This window comes from Pleurodeles waltl, chromosome 2_1, assembly GCF_031143425.1.
Source record: "Pleurodeles waltl isolate 20211129_DDA chromosome 2_1, aPleWal1.hap1.20221129, whole genome shotgun sequence".
Taxonomy (NCBI): Eukaryota; Metazoa; Chordata; class Amphibia; order Caudata; family Salamandridae; genus Pleurodeles; species Pleurodeles waltl.
Window position 1 is genome coordinate 639,849,898 of NC_090438.1, and position 23,311 is coordinate 639,873,208.

A 23,311-nucleotide genomic window follows, 5' to 3' on the forward strand; every position below is an offset into this window, starting at 1 on the left:
TATAAGGGGGAACTATCTTGTGCAGATTCCTAGAATCATGCTCTTTTGCAGGATGACTATTGGGAATACTGCTGCTGCCACCATGGGTTTCTAAACCCAGTTTCTGTCTCTCCTTCTCTACTTCTAATGACTGTCTATCCAAATCCAGCTGTTGCTTCTTGAGCTTCAGTCTGGTTTGTTCCACTCTCAATCTATTGAGCTCCCTTTCTAACAATCTGTCATCAGGGTGGGTGGGAGGGACATTCCTTGACACAGAAGTGTGGTGAGAATGGACAGAAGGAGACCTGTTCCTTACAGAAGGCATCCTAACAGCTTGGTTAACAGAAACATCAGTTCTACTGTGGTGAGAATGAATGCTCTTGCTATGATGTGAGACAACACTATCTGTATGGTGTGACTCAACCTCAGTACCAACTATGCTAGGCTGTCTAGTATTGGGCAGGCTAGGAAGTTTCTTTCCTGAATCTTTTCCTAGGGTAGGCCCTGGATCAGATTGGGAACCATTAGCTACTTTTTCAACAGATGTGGCCCTTGTGGCCTTATCTTGTTCTCTAAGCATGTTAAGCAATAATTCCAAGGAAGGATTCTTCCCTACACTCAAACCTCTTTCTACACAGAGACTCCTTGCTCCTTTCCAGCTAAGGTGGTCATATGCAAGTTTGGACAGATCAACATTTTGGCCTGTGCCAGACATTTTAGAAAGAGTTAAAGTGATAGAAAAAGGATAAAAAGTTTGTTAGAGCTTTTAGAAAGACAGAAAAAAAAACTTTAAAAACTTTTTAGAACTTTTTAGAAGGGTTGGAAGTACTTTTCAGCACTTTAGAAAAGAGTGAAAAGAGGAAATGCAAAACTTTTTAGTTATGTGTACACACACTGAACTTGTTTTGTATATTTTTCTCTTATGAAAAGTACAATGACAAGAGTGGTAAGTAGTCTCAAAGCACTTATCCCACCGCTGCACAACCAATGTAGGAGGCTGGACTGGCTTGTAGTGAGTACCAAGGGGTACTTACACCTTGCACCAGGCCCAGTTATCCCTTATTAGGGTATAGGGTGTCTAGCAGCATAGGCTGATAGATAATGGTAGCTTAGCAGAGCAGCTTAGGCTGAACTAGGAGACGAGTGAAGCTCCTACAGTACCACTAGTGTCATATGCACAATATCATAAGAAAACACAATACACAGATATACTAAAAATAAAGGTACTTTATTTTTATGACAATATGCCAAAAGTATCTCAGTGAGTACCCTCAGTATGAGGATAGCAAATATACACAAGATATATGTACACAATACCAAAATATGCAGTAATAGTATTAGAAAACAGTGCAAACAATGTATAGTTACACTAGGATGCAATGGGGACACATAGGGATAGGGGCAACACAAACCATACACTCCAAAAGTGGAATGCGAACCACGAATGGACCCCAAACCTATGTGACCTTGTAGAGGGTCGCTGGGACTATTAGAAAATAGTAAGGGTTAGAAAAATAGCCCACCCCAAGACCCTGAAAAGTGAGTGCAAAGTGCACTAAAGTTCCCCAAAGGACATAGAAGTCGTGATAGGGGAATTCTGCAGGAAAGACACAAACCAACAATGCAACAACAATGGATTTCCAGTCGTGGGTACCTGTGGAACAAGGGGACCAAGTCCAAAAGTCACAAGCAAGTCGGAGATGGGCAGATGCCCAGGAAATGCCAGCTGTGGGTGCAAAGAAGCTGCTACTGGACAGTAGAAGCTTAGGTTTCTGCAGGAACTACAAGGGCTAGAGACTTCCCCTTTGGAGGACGGATCCCTCACGCCGTGGAGAGTTGTGCAGAAGTGTTTTCCCGCCGAAAGACCGTCCAAACAAGCCTTGCTAGCTGCAAATCATGCGGTTAGTGTTTTTGGATACTGCTGTGGCCCAGGAGGGACCAGGATGTTGCCAATTGCGTCAGGGGACAGAGGGGGCGTCGAGCAAGACAAGGAGCCCTCTCAGCAGCAAGCAGCACCCGCAGAAGTGCCAGAAACAGGCACTACGAGGATGCGTGAAACGGTGCTCACCCGAAGTCGCACAAAGGAGTCCCACGTCGCCGGAGAACAACTTAGAAGGTCGTGCAATGCAGGTTAGAGTGCGGTGGACCCAGGCTGGACTGTGCACAAAGGATTTCCGCCGGAAGTGCACGGAGGCCGGAGTAGCTGCAAAAGTCGCGGTTCCCAGCAATGCAGTCTGGCGTGGGGAGGCAAGGACTTACCTCCACCAAACTTGGACTGAAGAGTCACTGGACTGTGGGAGTCACTTGGACAGAGTTGCTGGATTCAAGGGACCTCGCTCGTCGTGCTGAGAGGAGACCCAGGGTACCGGTGATGCAGTTCTTTGGTGCCTGCGGTTGCAGGGGGACGATTCCGTCGACCCACGGGAGATTTCTTCGGAGCTTCTAGTGCAGAGAGGAGGCAGACTACCCCCACAGCATGCACCACCAGGAAAACAGTCGAGAAGGCGGCAGGATCAGCGTTACAGAGTTGCAGTAGTTGTCTTCGCTACTATGTTTCAGTTTTGCAGGCTTCCAGCGCGGTCAGCAGTCGATTCCTTGGCAGAAGGTGAAGAGAGAGATGCAGAGGAACTCGGATGAGCTCTTGCATTCGTTATCTAAGGAATCCCAAGAGACAGAGACCCTAAATAGCCAGAAAGGAGGGTTTGGCTACCTAGGAGAGAGGATAGGCTAGCAACACCTGAAGGAGCCTATCAGAAGGAGTCTCTGACGTCACCTGATGGCACTGGCCACTCAGAGCAGTCCAGTGTGCCAGCAGCACCTCTGTTTCCAAGATGGCAGAGGTCTGGAGCACACTGGAGGAGCTCTGGGCACCTCCCAGGGGAGGTACAGGTCAGGGGAGTGGTCACTCCCCTTTCCTTTGTCCAGTTTCGCGCCAGAGCAGGTCTAAGGGGTCCCTGAACCGGTGTAGACTGGCTTGTGCAGAAATGGGCACCATGTGTGCCCATGAAAGCATTTCCAGAGGCTGGGGAAGGCTACTCCTCCCCTGCCTTCACACCATTTTCCAAAGGGAGAGGGTGTAACACCCTCTCTCAGAGGAAGTCATTTGTTCTGCCATCCTGGGCCAGGCCTGGCTGGACCCCAGGAGGGCAGAAGCCTGTCTGAGGGGTTGGCAGCAGCTGCAGTGAAACCCCGGGAAAGGCAGTTTGGCAGTACCCAGGTCTGAGCTACAGACCTGTGGGATCATGGGATTGTGCCAACTATGCCAGGATGGGATAGAGGGGGCAATTCCATGATCATAGACATGTTACATGGCCATATTCGGAGTTATCATTGTGAAGCTACATATAGGTAGTGACCTATATGTAGTGCACGCGTGTAATGGTGTCCCCGTACTCACAAAGTCCGGGGAATTGGCCCTGAACAATGTGGGGGCACCTTGGCTAGTGCCAGGGTGCCCACACACTAAGTAACCTAGCACCCAACCTTTACCAGGTAAAGGTTAGACATATAGGTGACTTATAAGTTACTTAAGTGCAGTGTAAAATGGCTGTGAAATAACGTGGACGTTATTTCACTCAGGCTGCAGTGGCAGGCCTGTGTAAGAATTGTCAGAGCTCCCTATGGGTGGCAAAAGAAATGCTGCAGCCCATAGGGATCTCCTGGAACCCCAATACCCTGGGTACCTCAGTACCATATACTAGGGAATTATAAGGGTGTTCCAGTAAGCCAATGTAAATTGGTAAAATTGGTCACTAGCCTGTTAGTGACAATTTGTACGGAGAGAGCATAACCACTGAGGTTCTGGTTAACAGAGCCTCAGTGAGACAGTTAGGCATCACACAGGGAACACATACCTATAGGTCACAAACTTATGAGCACTGGGGTCCTGACTAGCAGGGTCCCAGTGACACATAACAAACATACTGAAAACATAGGGTTTTCACTATGAGCACTGGGCCCTGACTGGCAGGATCCAAGTGAGACAGGGAGAACACCCTGACAAACACTCACAAACAGGCCAAAAGTGGGGGTAACAAGGCTAGAAAGAGGCTACTTTCTCACACTTGAGGTAACTCTAACTACTGAATTTCTATGGGTGCGTATGCTTGAAATGTGAGCCTAACTATACCGTCCCACCAACCTTTGGTTCTTTCAGTCAATTCCTATAATTTAACGTATAGTAATTATCATTACTATACGTTAATCCAACCACAGCGGCGCATGGCCTTCGGCCATGGTCGGCCAAAGGGCCTGAGGCCAACCCCTATAAGCACCCAAACATTCTTGTGCACGACCTTAACCTGTGCGCAAGGGAGGTTGCCCGCAAGACCTGGCCTGCAGACAGACTATGCAGCCAACTCCCCCTAACCACTCAACCCCATGCTGTATGCGGGTCTTTGGCTGTGCACGGTGCGAGTTGGCCGCGGCTTCTGTGGGAATGGACATAAAAGGATGTATTTAGGGCGAGAGTGGCTGTCCGATTGTCTGGGTGTGGGTGCGTCAGTGTGTGTGCGGGTCTATAAGTGGGTGTATGAGGGTATGAGTGGGTCTGTGAGTGGATGTGTTAGTGTCTCAGTGGGTCTATGAGTGGGTGTGTGAGTGAGTGGGTGCGCGAGTGTCTGACTGGGTCTGAGAGTGTGTACAAGAGGGTCTCAGTGGGTCTGTGAGTGGGTGCGTAAGTCTCTCAGTGGGCGTATGAGTAGCAGAAAGAAATTGAAAGAGGGAGACAGTGACTTTTTTAGACTTTGATGTATAATCACTTAATTAAATTTTTGTTTAACTACATGCTCGCTGAAGCATTTAATCTCACGTGCAGAGGACAGAGATGAAGCTTCGGATTTTGACAGTGGAACCTGCTTTAAAGCTCACGCTGGGAAAACTCACTGTTTGCTGAGGCTTGGCTGCAGCCAAGCCACAGCAAACAGCTATGTCCTGGGGCTGACCACCCAGGGGACATAGCAGGAGCCGGTCCCCAGGGCCATTAGAAGCTCCATGAGGGGGTCCGCACGGCCCCAACATGAAGATAGCCCAAGGGGATGGTGATCTCCGGGGCTAATGGGGGTCAGAAATGGAACCCCTTTCAGTTCTTTTTCTGCTTGACCCCGGGGTGGTGGTCTCCGGGGCATGGGGGGCTTTGGGCCCCCGGCATATACCTATATAAAAGCCCCGGGAAGTTGTTGTCCCCAGGGTGCGGGGAGAGCCATGTGGCCCCCTTGCTCAAAATTCAGTGTATCCTGGGTGCTGGTGGTCCCCAGGGGAAGACCCCCTTTTCTTTTTTTGTAGTTGTTTTTTTTTAAATATTTGCTCCAGGGAGTGATGGTCCCCAGGGCAGCCGAAGGGGGTCTAAAGGCTCCCCCCGCATTTCTAAACAAATGCCCCCAGGACTTGTCCACCAGGGTTTTCATGATTTTATGGTGGATCCGCTGCGGATCGGACAGTAAAATAAAATTTTCAAAAAACGTTTTAGCCCTGAGGGTCCCTTTGGGACCCCCACCACCACAGCTAAGGGGCCAGGGTGTTTGTACCTTGGCCCATTTTGTGCTTTTTCTTTTTTTTTTCAGAGACTCAGCTGAAGCTGAGTCAACTTTCGTTGTTGAAGTGTTATCAGCCAATCAGATCACTGCACGAGATCGGGAGGGATCGCGATTCCTTTGCATCCTTATGTATACAAATTTGGATTTTCTTAATTTTCTCAAAAACTACTGAACGGATTTGCACCAAATAACAAAAAGGGCTCTTTCTGGCCCAAGAGATACCTTTCTGCCAAATTTTATGTAATCTGTCCAGTGGTTTTTGCGCTATCGCTGTTCAATTTTTCCTATGGAAATTAACATTGGAAAACCTCTAAATTTCACTCCCCTTTATCTCTGCCCCCGCTTGGCGGATCACCCCGATATTTTCCAGACAGCAGCTCACATGACTGCCAAATTGTTTTGGAAAATTACACGAAGATTCGCCAAGCAACGCTAAAGATATAGGCAAGCAAAAAAAACAAAAAAAGCTTTTTGTATATAAACTAGGTCCTAACTATAACTACCTATCAGTACTGCTTTATTGAATCACAGCTTCCCCATTGTGTGTGGTTGCACATGTACATAGACACACATTAATATACTTTTTTATTTATTTTTCTATTTCAGGGATTATACCCCTCTAACACAATGTTTTCCCACCAAATATGTTAATACTTTTAAAAATACATTTGTTGTGATTTTTGTGCATTTTAAATAAAGTGAGGTATATTAATATTTATATAAAATTGTGACTAGTTAATTTTGCTTAGTTTTACAAAACATTTACATTTATATTTTTTATTTATATCATTTATTTGTATGCATTTGCATACATTTAAATTGTTTGTGTAAATATAACTGCTCGTACACAAAATAGATTAATTTATTTTCAATTTATTATATATTTTAGAGAAATATTTGCAAATGTAATTAAAAATATATTTTTAGATACATCATAGCTTCTAGTATTTTTTGGTTTTTACAATAGAACATAAACTTTTAATGTTTATTTTAAAAGTCAATATTTTAATCTTTTTTTTTTTTTTAGATTTTTTTAATCCTCTTGAATCACAATATTTTGGATTTTACATTTTTGTTATTTCAATTATAAGTATAGACTAATCAATACTATGAGTGTCTAACTTAGTTATTTATGAGTGAAATCGATGTCAGTGTTAGGGGTGTGTTTTTGTAACAGTGAATTAGCAAGACAAGAATGTATGGAAAAACAACTTTTCTTGAAATAATTTGACTATTGAGACGCAAACTGAATAATGTGACAATTGTTTGGTAAAAAGGTAGGATCTATTTTCTTGTCAGTTGCTGGGGAATTATGGGTGTGCAGACACTCATATTTGGGATTTTCTGTAGGTGCATGTGGGATATGGGAGGTCCTCTATCTCTGTCCAAGGTGAGTACTGGCTCAGTAGTCTCTAATTTCCTTTAGTGGCTTAAGGTTTAGGTTCCAATACTGCCTATAGTCTTTTGGTTTTACCTAGTTACCAAGGTTTTGGCACAGTCTATGTGAGCCCAATGCCATTTAAGGCAGATCACATTACAAATTCCCAGTATAATTCTGAAGCTGCTAGGACTAAACACTGAGCCTATAAATGTTACGGAGTCTGCCTCTTCCTCAGAGCTCCAGTGGAACCTAACCTCCAAAGTGGTCTATTTATTCTCTGCTTGCTGCGCAAGTACAACAAGTATACCTTCTAGTAATATTGTGGTGCATGAGCATCTGGTTCTTTGTATGTAAGCATATTGAAAGTACCAGAGTTGTAAGGATGTTTATCTTATAGGGAGGCTTTGATCTACAATTCTTCACACACAGCTTGCTAAATCATTATTGATACAAAAAATGTAGCAATGATTTTTTAAAATATTGCCAATTGTTTTTGCAATAAGCTTTAGATGTGCAATTTATGTAAACAAAATATCCAAACTTGAGGAAAGTATTTAATAAAGTTGGTTAATTTGCTGATCCTACAAATGTGCAGAGAAAAATAAGCATCTGAATTTCTGAATGTTTTGAACAAAATGCTTGTTTTTCATTTATCTGGGTGTGCAATAATACCTGTAATAAGGTTCATTGTATTTGAATTGACAGGCTCAATTTTGAATAATCCTACAACATTATATTTTACCCTTTGCTTTTATGTCTAAATACTGCCACTTTCAATTACAATGTTCCTCATTCTGTGTACCTTGTTGGTAATAGGAACACTGATAGTCTACTATTGTTCTTCAAGTTCTCTTCTGTGCCTTCTCAAAACTCAGTATTGTGAATTTTTACTTCTGTTTATTTTTTCACATTACTGGTTCTACACAGAATAGAATTAACAATAACAGTATTAGGAATGGATTGTAAAAGTGTTCCATAAATAAGTGTATTCTGAATACACTTTAAGGAACTTTTACCAAATATATGGGAGTATTCTATAACACTCATAATCTCAAATGTATACATACTAATCATAAACTATAATAATAGCATGGAAGTAAGAAATAAGAGGGGAAGAGACAAAGAATATGGAGAATCTATGCAGTAGTGTGACTGTTGGACAAATTGAATATGAAAAGAATCTCAAACATAGTATACAAGATTAACATTGTTATACATGCTGTCATGGAGATTTGGTAACCCAAACATTTAATACAGTTAACACATTTTGTCTATGTAATATGGAATGAAACCCTGCTACTGGAAGCTAGGATAAATTATACCAACTCTAAACATGCAAAGTTCCACCAGAAACTAAATCTACCTTTTGAGAGTCTCTCAAATAGGAAGCACTTTCCTGGATGGTTCTTGAAAAATTAGTAAATTTATAATTTTTAAGCTAATGGCAGATGTCACTAAGGAAGCCAAAAAGATATTGACACAAATTTGTTAATGCTAATGTTCCTCCCTATCATTTTCCCCAAATTTTCTTTTATTCTTAATAAAATAAAATGTAGTAACGTACCCCATTTCAGAGTGGTAATATCAACATTTATGTTAAACAGTGTTCATTTTTTGTAAATTTGAAAGAGGCAATAAAAGTTTATTTGTGCACATAAAATAAAGACAAAGGACCTGATTTGGAACCCGGCGGACAGGTTACTCCATCACAACCATGACTGATATCCCGTCCACTGAAATCTCAATCCCATTGGATAGAATGGGATTTAGATTTCAGCGGACTGGATATCAGTCACTGTTGTGACGGAGCAACCCATCTGCTGAGTTCTAAATCTGGCCCAAGTATTTGAGACCGATATTAAAATGTATGAACCCTGGTATATGTTGTTCCAGACAACTGTAAACTAATAAATGTTCAGTTATACTTCCCACCTTAGTTCTAATGTTGTCCTCTCTCTAGAATTCAGTGTGATAAGGTAACAAATTATCCCTCTCATTTGCCAAACAGTTATCAATTGCAAATCAAATAGTATATATTTTCAATGATGTTGGTTTGGTAGATGATGGAGGCTTGTAATTCTTGATGTGAAATCAAGAAATGACATAAAGCAGTCAACTTTAGTTCAGGTGTACCCAAGAAAAAGTATCATGCTAGGATTTCCAATACATGGTTCTGTTCCTAATAATGGAGGAATGAGCTAGGTTAAATTTAGAAACTCGTGAAAATAGAATACCTATAAGCAAAGTATAAATATATTTTAGGATGTCTCTTTTTTGACCTAGAGCCAGTTGGACTCATGTAGGACTTCCTTAAAAGCGACAGTAAGGTCTCTTGGAGACCACCTTATCTTGCAAGAGGTTCAGAGTCCAAATTGTGCGACCAAAAATCTGATTGTTTCAGGCAAAACTTGGTAACAGAAGATTGAGTTCAGTTGTTTTTTTCTTTAATATAGGTATATTCTAGTTTTAATTTTATTCCACAAACGTTAGGAAAATAGATTGAGAAGAGTGAAAAATAGTTTGGTAAATGACATGAAGGCATTTATTACATCTGTGAAATAATATGAACTAACATGTTGATGGATTCCATTCAGCTACACAATGACAGTTGTAATTTCTAATAACTGGGCACATAGCACGGAATCAGCGCTTATTACCACATCTGATCTGATTCGCAAATGGTGGATGAAGGACAAGGGGCTATATTAGTCCTATTGGACCTATCTGCGGCGTTCAATACTATTTCTCCTCAGATTGTGATATCCCGCTTACATCAAGCAGGGATTAGAGATGTTGCTTTGAAGACGTTGGAATCCTTCTTGAAAGACAGGTTGATTACGGTAAGCTGTGGTGACTTTAAGTCCCCTGCATACCACTTACCTTGTGGTGTCCCTCAGGGATCATCATTTAGCCCCACCCTATTTAATTTGTACGTTGCCCCTTTAGCCAGACTGATCCGCACTTATGGCTTCATGCCGACTCCCTATGCTGATGATACCCAACTGATCATCCCAGTCTATAAGAATTGTGAGGAAGTGGCAGACTGCTTTAATGAATGTATGCGAGAAGTCAACAGATGGATGAGTCTAAATTGGCTTAAATTAAATGGTGACAAAACTGAAATTTTATGCTTTGGATCTGGAAAGGAATTGTGGAACTCTCGCTGGTGGCAGATAGATTGTGGAACTCTCCCGGCTCCTATTACTGCCACAAAAAATGTAGGCGTTACTTTTGACAATTCTCTCTCCTTTAAGTTGCATGTTAATTATATTGTTAAAACCAGCTTTTGGATGCTGAAAAAGATTTTCCCTTATTTACAAAGGAAATGGAAAGTTACAGAAACCTTAGCATTGGTAATTTCTAAATTGGATTATTGCAATGCTTTGATGCTTAATCTGGATAAGACATCACTGAATAAGCTTCAGCTGATTCAGAACACTGCTGCCCGGGCTATATTAAATCTTCCTCATTCGGCCTCAGCCAGTAGTAGTCTAAAACAACTGCATTGGCTATCAGTGGCTAAACACATTACCTTTAAGACTTTATGCTTGACCTATAAAGCAGTATATGGAAATGGTTCTAAATATTTGTTTCGGTTATGCTGGTACAGACCTAATCGGCAACTTTGTTTGATGGGAATATTCCGTATTCAGGTCCCCCGCACCTACAGTATAAAGTTAAATAAGTGTGGTCATAAAGTATTTACGGTGGCTGCGGCCAAGTGTTGGAATTCACTCCCCCTGTTTATTAGGAAGGAACAAATCTTTCTGGCCTTTAGGAGGATAGTTAAAAGTTAAAACCTGGCTCTTTCCACGTTAATTCCCTCTGAACTTTCCTTTGCTCTTCGGCACCTCACTTCCCCTTCTGAGCGCTTTGATGCCTAGGCCGGAATGCGCTTTATAAATACAAATACAAATATGAAGCTTTTTAAAGAGAATTTATTGAATATTTGTCAGAAAATAAATTACTTTGAAGTGTTCGGAATGGTTAAAATCCATGTAACATTCATATTACAACCATAAATATACCAGCGCTTCACACCATTTAAAGCTAAAATTTAGTTAATGTGAGATATTAAATAATGATTAAAGACCAATATTATGGAGTTCAGGATAAGGCCTGTAAAATGTAATTACTTTAAATGTAGACCAGAATTGTACTAAAATTAAGTGTTGGTGAATGATAAATCAGATTTGTATATCAATAATTCTAAAGTATTTGAGTTGTTTTGTAGAACAATATATCTATCAAGAAAAAATGCATCAGTATTTTCAAACAATTTGCTAAAGTGATCAACGTATCCATATTTTTAAAAACTGCGGCTTGTTTGGATGAGCTAGAAAGAGCTATTAACTCTTAAAAAGGGGAAGTCACTGGACTTTATTGGTTCTCAATTGATTTTTTACTTCTTCTATGGTAATATTTTTGTATCCAGACTACCCCAATTATTTTAATTATGTATAACTTTTGAGAGTACAAAGAGATAATTTTTTTATCTCCTACACTAATTTCGAAAAAAGGATAATGAGCACCAATTTTGTAAGTGCGGTTTGTATAACTTTCAAACAGTGCTTTTACAATTGTTGCCAGGGCTTTAGCATCTCGGATAATCATTTATTCCATTTTTGATAAAGCCTCACAGCCAGTATTTGTTAATGGCAGTGTGTATTCTGATTGTGCTACTACTTACATACACATCATTTTTGGAGCTCCATCTTTCGTTTCTCTTGGCGACAACTGCTATGAGTGAGAAAACATTTGATGGGTGAGTTGTCAATTTTTATTTAAATTCTTAGAACAGTTTGGAGTTGGCCTTAGATGTATTTATTAATATAATACAATTATTGTATAGCAATTCAGTAGCAAAGATTTCATTTTTTTTTCTCTTAACATGTTAGCCTTTATTTCATTTCCATGTCAAGGTTGTTGCTTATCTCCCTTATTATTTGTTCTCAGTTTCATAGAAGCAAATAAAAAAAACAGCAAGTAGGAGGTCAAACATTCAGCTTATGCAGGTGATATCACAATTCCTCTATTAAATATTGGTTCTTTGAAACCTTTGATGAAATTAAATTAAATGTGTATGTCTCAGATTATAAACATTTGGATGAAAATAAGAAGACTCCTCCAAAAAGCATTTTCACCAACTATGGGCCCGATTTTGAGTTTGGCGGACGCAAAACGTCGTCTGTCAAACTCCAGACAAGGTGACCTGCCCACAGGAGTTATTTAGTCTCCTGCTAGGTCAACAGACGGAAACCTGAATATCCACCCGCTGGCCTAGTGGGAAACAGGCTACAGCATTGTCTCCGGCTCGTAATCGAGCCGGCGGAAATGCTGTAGCCTTGCAATGTTCACTGTCTGCAAACCAGACAGTAAACATTGAGAGGGTGCTGGCCAAGGGGGCCCCTGCACTGCCCTTGCCAGGTACAGGGGCCACCTACACCCGTTCTCACCCAGCCTTTTCATGGTGGTAAGTTTGGTGGCAAATGAGGTGCTGCTTGCAGTACTGTCCTGGTGGATTAGGAGATGGTCCCTTGCTGGCACGACCGCCAGGGTTGTAATGTGACAGTCAGACCGCCGCATTGGTGGTGGTCTGACCATCCTCCACGAGTCTGGCAGTGTAGTGACTGCCAGACTCGTAATGAGGCTCTATCTGTTTGCTAAAAACAAATTTCCTTAGAAGAATAATACATTTCTACCTATCTTGGTACATACTTTTAAAATAATATGTAAGCTATTGTCAAAGTGAATTGGATGACTGTAAAGGATGAATAAGCACCCTAGTAGATTGGTTGTCTTCATCAGTGCTTAATTTGATATTCAGTTACCAGTATTTGTTTTATTGCAATAGTAAATGGTGGCAAAAAACACGTTCTGCTGACAAGTACTGATGTGTAGATCTCTAGTTCCAATACTGACAAGTTGAAGTCCACTTTTAAATTGAGTACCATTAAATTAAGGGATGGTTATACTGACTAGTCACAGCTCTTATTAAAGGTGTATAAAGCATTGACACCCTAGTACCTAATGGAAGTAACTGTTATGAGGGTAAACATAATTGAAAAGCCATTATTTATAAACTTGCTTTAACTGTAGTCAGTTTGTGAACATTTTTATTTTTAACCTTCACCATTGGTAGAAAATGAGCCACAAAAAAACTGATGGCTGAAGGAACTTGTACACTTAGGACTAGTCTTGGATGCCGGTTTATGAGTATAATAACCCTCAGCGTTTATCTGGTATGTTAAAGAAACCATTCAAAGTAACATGTCTTTGTTGTTTTCTTTCAGGTCCAGATGTTACCCACACATTTTCAACTGTCAGACCTCACAATGTTTCCGTTACAGCAAAGAACAGAGTGGGAAACTGTACATTCTGGATGATAGTGCCAGTCATATGTCCTATTAAGTGTATGTTCTGTTACTTCATCATTCTGTAGTCTTGTTGAGGCTGGGGATAATGAAAAGTTTGAGTAACTGTTTTGTTTTAATCATACATTCTTTGCTAATGCATTATCAATCACACTAACCAGACAGCTATTCAACAAAAGAAATGATGATGAATAATCATTTGTTTATGAGAGTTTACCTGCATTGAGACGAACACTAAACAGATTTTTATTTCTGATTTCCCACTATAGTTTGATAGAGGCAAAAGGTAATTTGCATGTACATAATCAGAACACTAGAGTGTTGTGGTGTGTGTGCCAACACATTTGGTTAGATCCACCAAGTATGAGATCAGGCAATATTTTTTTAAAGAGTTATCATATGTATTGAAAAGTAAGAGATAATAGCAAAATGATTTTCAGTGGCCTTCAAAGCAGGAGTCTATTTGCACAATAAATCAGGACTTATTATCCAATGAGGCATATAGTGGTGGTACGTAAATCAGTGGACAAAGTCGTGTGTACCATTTGCTGACAGGGCCATGCAGTCTTGTAACCAAGTCCAAAGATATTTCTTTAGTTCCTAATGCAAGACTGATATCCAGGGTTTCTAACAACTTAAATTTGTAATACATTGTCAGTAGAAGAGCTGTGCTTTCAACTGCGTTTGAAAGGATGCTAAATTATTTGTCACTTGAACCTGGAGATGAAGACCGCTGAATATACTTCTTCTGAACCATGGAACCACCAAGAGATTCAAATCCTTCCATCGGAGATCTCTTTCTGGTACATAGACCCGGAAACCTTCTATCAAATGATTTGGATAGTATGAATTAAGGGTCCTACAGACCAGGGTTAACAGTGTAAATTCTTCTTGTATGCATAAAGTAGACTATGAAACAATTTCTTTTAAAGAGTGATCAACCAAAGCAGACCTTACAGCCACTCTCACCATCATTTATGTAATGTTTCAGGGGCCATCAGCAAAACAATGTGTAATAATCAGTGTCAGAGCCACAAAATGGGTCTTGGAATAGCAGTTGTATTCTACTTCTCCCTGCCACCCTCCCCACCATAAACAAATGTAATCTGGCATGGACTGCCCTCAGAAGTGGAAACAAGAGATCCCAGTTTGATTAGTTTGCTCATCATGATATGGGCTAAACAAAAGTGTTTCTTAGCCAATGTTGATGCCAATGTCGCCAACAAGGATATGTGGTAGAGGCCTTTAATTTGGGCAGTGTATCCATGCGGAACCATCTTGTTTTTTCATGCAGTAAAATATATTTGTGTATCATCCTTAGTGTGCTTGCAGTTTGAAAGATAATGTCACTATCGTTGCATGCAAATAAAAAAATATGCCTTAATTAACCTGTAGGTCATGCAGGGGATACGTACGCACATTAAACTTGAGACGAGGCTAGGGTAAACTTTGTTGAGTTCCAGAGCGCATCTCTACTGAATGTGCTGCCATATTCCCTGCTCTTCAACTGGGATAGAATGTCTTCCAGAAAAGAGAAAAACTGGTGCAGTGGGTTAGCGTTCACTCCTACCACCATGTTCAGCCTTCCCAGGAACACACAATGGCCTAGGGTGAGCAGTCCAAGTTGATCTGCCCTCCCTTGATCTGTCTCCTCAAACAAGTGTTCTCTGTTCTATCTCTGATTTGAATGAGAACCAGAATGCATACCCCCCAAGCTACATAACTTACTGAATATGGATACAGATCTGAGCTGCCACTACATTTTCCATCTCCTTGGCAAGAAGTGGGGGCCTGGCAATGGGTCTATAAATTGCTGAGTCCTCTTCATTGCAATTTGTTTTAGTATAGCCATTGTCCACAATTTTTTCACACAGTTTTGCATTTCACCCTCCCCAAATGAGGCATACCTGCTGTTGGAAATACGTTTTGATAATGTCTGTGTGGTTGGGGATGAAGTTTTTAACTGCTCTTGCAGGCAAAGAAATTCCAGGCATTGTCTGCTTAATGTTGCCTTTGATGTTTTCAACTTCCATTGTGGAAAATAAATTAAAGCTGGGAACAACTGTTGTTGTGAGGTTAGTTGTTAGGCACATACTTACACTTCTTTTGCTTGTTTTAGTTTGCCTGAGGCCTGTGACCCTTCACTGAGTCACTTGGCATTTTATTCCTTTTATTATTTTAGTGAGGCATCATTTTAGTGGTGATATTTAATTATTCTTATCCATTGCCCTTCTCTGCAGGAATTTATTATTCATTGCTTTGCACAATATTTCATGCTTGCTACATATGATAGGTTCCTGGGTATTTCCAGCTCAGAGAGTACAGTGCCTTCCTTACACAGAAAGAGATGAATTGTCACCTCAGGGCAGTTCATAGAATAACATAAGGTTTATTATAAAACATCAGGCTGCCTTAATATCCTTAGAGGGGACATTCCAGTTAGATCGCCATATTATGCTTCCCGTCGCCTTAACAGTTTATAGCAGAAACTTGGCGTAGATGAGGATTTCCAGCAGACTAACAAGACCTCTCCTTTACCTCCAGCATGGGTATGGCACTCATGCTACACTCCAGGGACTAGATGGGTGGATTAGGGCTATCAATGCTATTTGCTCTCATGTTGGAATCTTAGTAGTGGGTGTAGGAATATTGGTAATACTGTTGTGACAAATATGGTGGGACTGTTTCTATGTTTCACTTTCTTGGTCACCATTGTAATAGTTTCTGGGTTCATCATCCTTGTAATTGCACTTCATGCCTTTTTACGTAGAATGCATTTGCTTCACAAAATCCTGTTGAACAAAGATATACTTTTGCTTGTAATTGCATGTATGATACTAGTTTAACTGAGAGAACGGGGCATGATCTGTTTCCACCATGACTTCCCTGAGGAGTCTGAGTGTCATACGTTTGGCTACCACAAATCACTTTTACCAACGGTATTCTGTGAGGTGCTGCTAGCTAGCTGAAAGTGTTAGGCTGACAGCTGCCACGCGGTCTGGGATCAGACACAGTCCCCCATACTCTGTGCGGCTGCCACTCACAACTCAGCAGTTTCTTCATTTTGGTGAGAGTCTCGTGACTTGGTGCCACCAGCATTGGTTAAGCACTGATTTTACAAATCTCTGTCTCGCTACGTGTATAGACACCCTGATTACCAAATACGGAGGCTTCTGTTGTATTAGGGGCATCCTCCTCAGCCAAGTAGGTAGTACCTACTTTTGGCTGCAGGTTGCTCAAGCTTGAACTTTTGAAAAGGGTTCTCCCCATTTGGTATTTCTGTCTCTGAACAAGGTATTGCATTATTACATTGGGCAGACTGCAATAGGGTCGCAATTGCTGCTAATATGAAACTTCCCTTCAAAACGCATTTATTGCAACATGGCCTCACCTAGGAGGGAAGAGAAGTAACCTTCATGGTTGACACATACACAGCTTACAGAACAGAAATTTGTTATTCATGGGTCACCTTTCCAGCAGCAGATGGGAACACATACATTTCATCATTACAACCCAGCAAATATACCTGCACAATACAGACCACATGCATATTTAGAAATACCCCTTTCTTGTCAAGAACACCACAATTGGCTTGATGGCACCATACCACATATCCAACAGAATGTTACACTAGGTCCACTAAGTAATGAAGGACCAAAGTGGCCAGAATTGTCCACGTATACACCACATCCAAAGATAGATACAATGACTGTAGCAGAAATACGCCCCTATACACTAATTTAGTAAAAATTTATAGACACTTAATTAAATTTGTAAAGCAGATGGTAAACAGCGCCCGCCAAGAGCTGCTCCAGTGCAACCATGTGGCAACCGCAGGGATCAACCCCACAACAGTACACTCAATGGGTAAAGTTCCCTCTAAACATGAACAAATTCCATTTTGGGTAGCACAGAAAATAAGTACTTTGGAAGTAGTGTTTCCCCATACAGGACCCCAAGATCAATACCAAATTCTCACAATGTGCTTGCTGTTTGGAAGGGTTCCCTTAGTAGGAAACTGCATTACATGGGGGGACAGTTTTTTCTGCTCTCTATACTACTACACATGGTACATCAACACATGCAAATTTACTTAACGTGTTGAAACAAATTCAAGAGGAGTATGGGGCTGCCCCAGCTCTGGATTTGGAGATGCAATTAATAGGCACTTTTACCACAGTGTCCTCAATAATTTTAAGCAATCTTGAAGGAGAAGCTGTTGCTTTGGCAGCATGCCATCTGCTCAGGGATGTTCATGTACAGGACTAAGAACGTGAGCTGCCAAAGATTATTGCTGAGCCCTATAGTAGTATAGGTCAGGTTAGTCTGTGGGCCAGACCTAATAAACCCCAACTACGAGGTACATCCAATAAGGATTGTACCAAGCAAGTGGATGAGGGTTCTAAAAAGAAAAAAGCTGCAATAAACAAAACCAAAATAAAGATAATGTTAAACAAAGAGGAGAATCTCTGCATCTGGAGACCTCTGAAAAATGCTATATAATCTTAGAAAGAAAGAAAATCTGAAAACTCCTGATAGAAACCAATATATTGACACTCACCAATCTTGTTTCAGGACTCACTGGACAAACGCATGGAGAGAAGAGGGCTTTCCAAACAACAAAACGTGTATGTGACACAAAGAAAAGATTCACAACGCTCAACTGAAACTTCCACTAAAAAAGAGGAGAAACCTCCTCAACAGAAAGCACAGTTTAAAAAGAAAAAGTGGCAACTATTTCGGCCCAAAAGGCTACGCATGTTGAGATCTTTAATTAAAAAAAACAGGAAGTGGGCACTGACTGCTAGACAGCACGGCAGAGGTCACAATAGTTCGCCGGAATCGTCAAGAGCTTCTGGATGTGACGACAACTAACAACTATTTAGAAGTCGAAACTGCAGCAACACGTATCTTCCCCTTGACAGAGTTTACAGACTGAAATTGCAACTCTAAGGAGACATTGAGTGCACAATTAAAGTAATATTCTGTGAAAAATTTACATTATGCTATGATATTCCATTGGTAGAAAAGGATTGGCCACCAGAATTTGCCTGCAGCCTTCCATTCGGGGAAGAGGTTATTATGCCTTCTTTCCCACCTCTTGTTCCTAAGGATGTACGAATAGCCTATGCAATAGATTGGGCTTTGGGACAGGCCCGCACTGTATCGCCATCGTATAGGTTAGGAATGGGATTCCTGCTACTGCATAATACCAATAAGATCTACTCCATTACCACAGTATCTAATTAACAGCCTTCAGCTCATTAGGCTCGCAAAATACATTTTCACAATTCCCACAAGGGTATAAGAACAATCCTGGACTGTTTTCAGTATAACTTCTATATTGCACGAGATTGAATCTGAGGCATTGTCTATGTTGATGATATTTACTTGACGGACGATGACCTGGTCCAGCACCTAAGAAGGGTGGACTGTTTCGTGGTGGGTTTTGCAGAATTTGACTACAAATTGAATTTCAAGAAAACAAAAATTGCCTTCCTCAGTGTCCTGTTTTTGGGATAAGAGTTATCAGATGAAGGAAAGAGCCTAGCACCACACTTCTTAGAAAAGTGTGCACAAATACAGCCACCAAACTCAATACAAAAGCTGAAATCATTATTGGGCTTTTTAAATAGTTGCAGAATTTATATTCCAGATTATGTACAGTGCATAGAATCACTGTGCAATCTAATACTTCCAGATTTCACAAGTAAATTCTTGACAGTGGAGCATACATGCATACTCAGAGCTTTATAACAAGACATGCTGGAGGCAAAACACTTACATATACGGGCCAATAGAACAAATTTGGTCATTAGGGTAATTGCTGGTGCCATCAGGTTCACCAATATAACATTCAACGAAGGTGTTACTGTCCCAATAGCATATAAATCACGTTTATAATCCATGTCTGAACAATGTTTTACTCCCACTGAAAAGATTTTAACTGCTGTTCAGATGGCTGTCATCAAAGTGAGACCTTTGGTCCAGGAGAAACACATTGTGGTCGTGACCCCGATACAAGCTCTTGAAGTTATTACCAAAGCCAGCATTCCAAAATCAAAAGCATTACATCCACGTTGGATACAATGGACCACCTCTCTGACAGCCACTGATGCTGACTGTTTTTTTTCCCTACGGACACAAGAGTTCTTACAATATGAACTAGAATACCCAATGCCTGCTAACAATTTGCCACTTGACCAATATCAGATTATCATTTTCACCGATGGTTCAGCACAACTCGCAGTAGGTACAAAACAACAGTACTCTGCTGCTTGTTCAGCAATGAGTGGTGTAATGAACGATGGGTGGGTGGTCATGTGATCCCCAACCAAGACCAAAGACAAGAATTAATTAAAGCAGCATGTGAGGGGGTTGCATCTGCCTTTGTAGGTGTGGCAGCTACAATGTCACTATTGCAAAACGCTATAGGTGGCCGGATCTATACAAACAGACCAGACAGTATGCCCTTTGCTGTGACATCTGCCAACAAATAAGAGGGTCCACCACAAAACCCCCACTGCTGAACTGCCCCCTTCTTATTTCCAATAAACCTTTACAATGTGTACCTGGACCCTTGCTGTCTCCTAAAACCTGATGGTGCTTACAAATATATTTGAGTCGCTGTTGATTCTTGCTCTAGGTTCCTAGGGGTATGGCCACAATGATCAGCTGACGCTCAAACTGTTTATTAAAGACTTGCAACTCTTCATTGGTACATATGCAGTTGTGTGTTCCATTCGGACCAAGGCGCTGCCTTTGCCTCAAGGACATTAAGGGACAAAATGGCTACGATTGGGGTCCTACTCCATTTCTCATCATCCTGAGGAAAATTCGGTAATGGAGCAGAAAAACAGAGTCTTAGTTGGCTTAATTGCCTCTATGGCACCCAGAGAACACTCATTATTCTCCTCAGAAGGTCCCTATCGGGCTTTCCCCATATGAGGTCCTTTTTGGGATACATTTGTATGTCCCAGATCTTGATGGCCCTGACGTTGTGGTGGCAGACACACCCTTTGACATAAATGAACTTGTCACTGTCTTAAAGGAATTACAACAGTTCCATGATGACAATTAATTGGCATCTGCCACCGCTTTGGGAATGAGGGACACATCAAAAACAGGAATAGACTGGATTCCAAAGTTTGGGGACCTAGTGCGTTAAAAGATTGGTGCAAAGAAAGAAAAAATTGGCACATCATATAGAGCACCGGTTCCAGTCTTGGGAATATACGGTACTGGAACTGTCATTCTACAGCTGTTGACCGGTTCCAGAGAAAACCTCTTGGTATCCATTGACAATGTCAATCTACACCATGTGGCCAGTCCTACCCAGTAGACAATGAGGAATCCTGAGCAGTTCCCTGACCCTCTCTCACTCTCAATCAGGATGTGGCTCTCCAAGGTTTAAGCAACAATGATTAGACCTCCAGGCGCAGCTTGCTGGAGAGAAAAGGGGCGGCATGGCAGCCGTGGTGGGGGGTTGGGAGGGGTTGGGGACAACCCAAAAAATATTTAAGAATGGAAAAAAAAGTACCTTTTTTCTGCACCACACCACTTCATCTGCTCCGTCTTGCATTGTAGGTACAGGCTTCCAGCCTGCCCTCTGGCCAATCCTGACGCTGCTCAGAACAATGTTAGGATTGGCTGGGGACGCCCAGCCAGGGCGCTCCCAGGCAGACTGGGAGCCTGTGCCTGCTCTCTCCAGCCTGGCAGCACAGTGCTGGAGAGAGCACAGTGCGCATGTGTTTGGCTGACTTGAGACGGCCGGCCAACATACATATACACTCCCCCCTCTGTCCCTGTCACGCCTGTGGCCTGCTCCTTTTATAGTAAAAACATAATAACCAAGTTTATGTTTTTACTATAAAAGGTTTGTTGCTGCTGCTGGTGGGGGTGGGTGGGGGTGGGGGGGAGGGCGATGCTCCTCTGCCATAGTGGAGGAGCTGCCACTGGAGACTTACCCTGAGCCTGGTGAGGGTGGAAATTGATCTTGCGTTAGTACCTGTCTCTACACCATCAACATGAAATGCCCAAAGTTTTGAGTAATTTTTCAACAATTCTACACAAATTGATGGAATTGTTTATTGTGAACCACCAAGAGATAGATCTGCCAACTCTCCTTCAGCAACACCGGCTCCAGTACTTGCCCGAAATGCTTCTGGATATTTTGTTGACATCGATTCTTTTTCAAACTCTTCAGCATCTTTTTCTGCCTCTGTATCAAGATCACGTAAGCTAGTCAATTGGCTTAAAACTATTTGATTTTCCCATGGAATTATCTGTGGATATTACTAACTTTGCTTGCCGTCCTTCCTTGGATATGTTTCTTTATTAATTTATTTTTACTGATACATGGGCATTATCTTCCTGAATGTTCTCCTGTCGAACTGGTGGATGAGGTATTAAATCTTACCTGTCTTCTCATAAGGTCTGAAGAGACTTGTCCCCAGTGAACATTTCAGCTATTCGGATTGCTTATGGGATTGGTTGGAGTAAAGTACCTTTTTATATATATGGCCCACAGAAGTGATTCAAATTCTATGTGTGTTTAAAGTTTCAATGACTGATGTATTAACAGCAGGGTTTTTCCTGATGATTGGGTTGTGAAAACAGTTGATTCTGTGCTTTCTGAGCTTGAATATTAATTACACTGTATTTGAAAGTGAAAATGTTTACCAAACAACTTCCGACTACGGTAAAATGTTCTATTACCATCATTATGGACATCATTTTTTATGCATAGAGCCAGCGCCCCGAGAACTGTTTTTAATTATACACAATGGGAACAATGTCCAACTCCACCAATTGAGAGCTTTAAAACTTATTTCAAAAAGTTTGCATATTTTAGTGGGCATGGTGTTAAAAAAAAAAAAAAAGCTGACTATCATATTAACTGACACCAAATTGATATATTTGGGTTAATTTGTTTCCCAGTTGGTGGTTGAAGTCAATTGACTTAAAGTGGGTGTGGGAAGTAGAAATTGGCAAAAATTGGGGTTGGAAGCTTTCATTTAGAGCATGTCTCATTCCATTACAAATTATATTTTTGAATGAAACAGTTCAACAAACAAGTTGTTTAGGCTTAGCAAAAGTTAAGGAAATGAATGAGCTCAGTATCCCATCGCAAGCAAAATTAGTTAAATGACAAGAGACTTTAGATGTCACTGAAGAACAGCTCAGTGGGTTGGTTCAGAATGGAACATTTAACTAAACACTTTCAGGTCCAAACAGGTGGTTATTATGACTAGTGGACACAAATGATTGTCACTCAAGTTTTGTAAAATCCACATGGGTCTTAGAACAAGTAGACTTGTTTGCTGTGTTTAATGTGATGTGGAAACAGCAAATGATAGCTAAGAAATAAGCCACATATGTAATGTTAAACATCAAGAAGCTAGAAAAGTTGCCTTTTACTGTGGCGGAAATACCATCTGGGGTTTGGTTAATACACAGGGTTATCGATTTGCCCACTTCAACACTACAGTTCACCTTGTGTTTAAAACACATTCCTGTAGGCATATTTGAGAAACTAGAAGACAGTAATTTATGAGGTGTGAGAGCTGCCCTTCAAGTGCAAATCTTACAATGGAATGAATGAGGTCTTTTCTTGCAGCAGCAAATGCAAAACTTCTGTAAGCCATTTGATGATTTGTAAACAGCTATCATTGCACAGAGCATGAAATATTTCAGCTGCGAACTTAGCCTGTTACTTGAAGGGGGTTCCAGTCACTTTGATTCGTCAGGCTTTCCTGGTGCTATCAAACAGCAGCCATGTCCTCCTGAATGGGGAGAACTGTTGTGAAATGTGAGCGAGAATTACCTATGTTGTTTTGGTATCCTAAATTTTGGCTTGTTGAAAAAATGTGAGTTTTCCTCCAACACTAGAGATAAAAGTTGCAGAAATGTGGCCTCACATCGCAACTTCAAATGTAAATTTTGCCAAGCTGAGCAGACTGAAAGCACTTTTGTTCCAAAAACACGAGGTGCTGACGTCCGCCCACGAGACCTATAATCTTCAAGTGGCAAGGTCATCTGCT

The 23,311-nt window shown here is 41.2% G+C and overlaps 1 protein-coding gene across 1 annotated transcript in view; it reads left to right on the plus strand.

Annotated features, from left to right (window-relative positions):
- PKD1L1 (polycystin 1 like 1, transient receptor potential channel interacting) overlaps positions 1-23,311 on the plus strand; it is a 1,079,023-nt gene that overhangs the window by 314,827 nt on the left and 740,885 nt on the right. Inside the window, exon 16 of the mRNA XM_069216140.1 lies at positions 13,188-13,307. Coding sequence (XP_069072241.1) covers positions 13,188-13,307 — 120 coding nt within the window. The remainder of the gene's footprint in view (positions 1-13,187; positions 13,308-23,311) is intronic.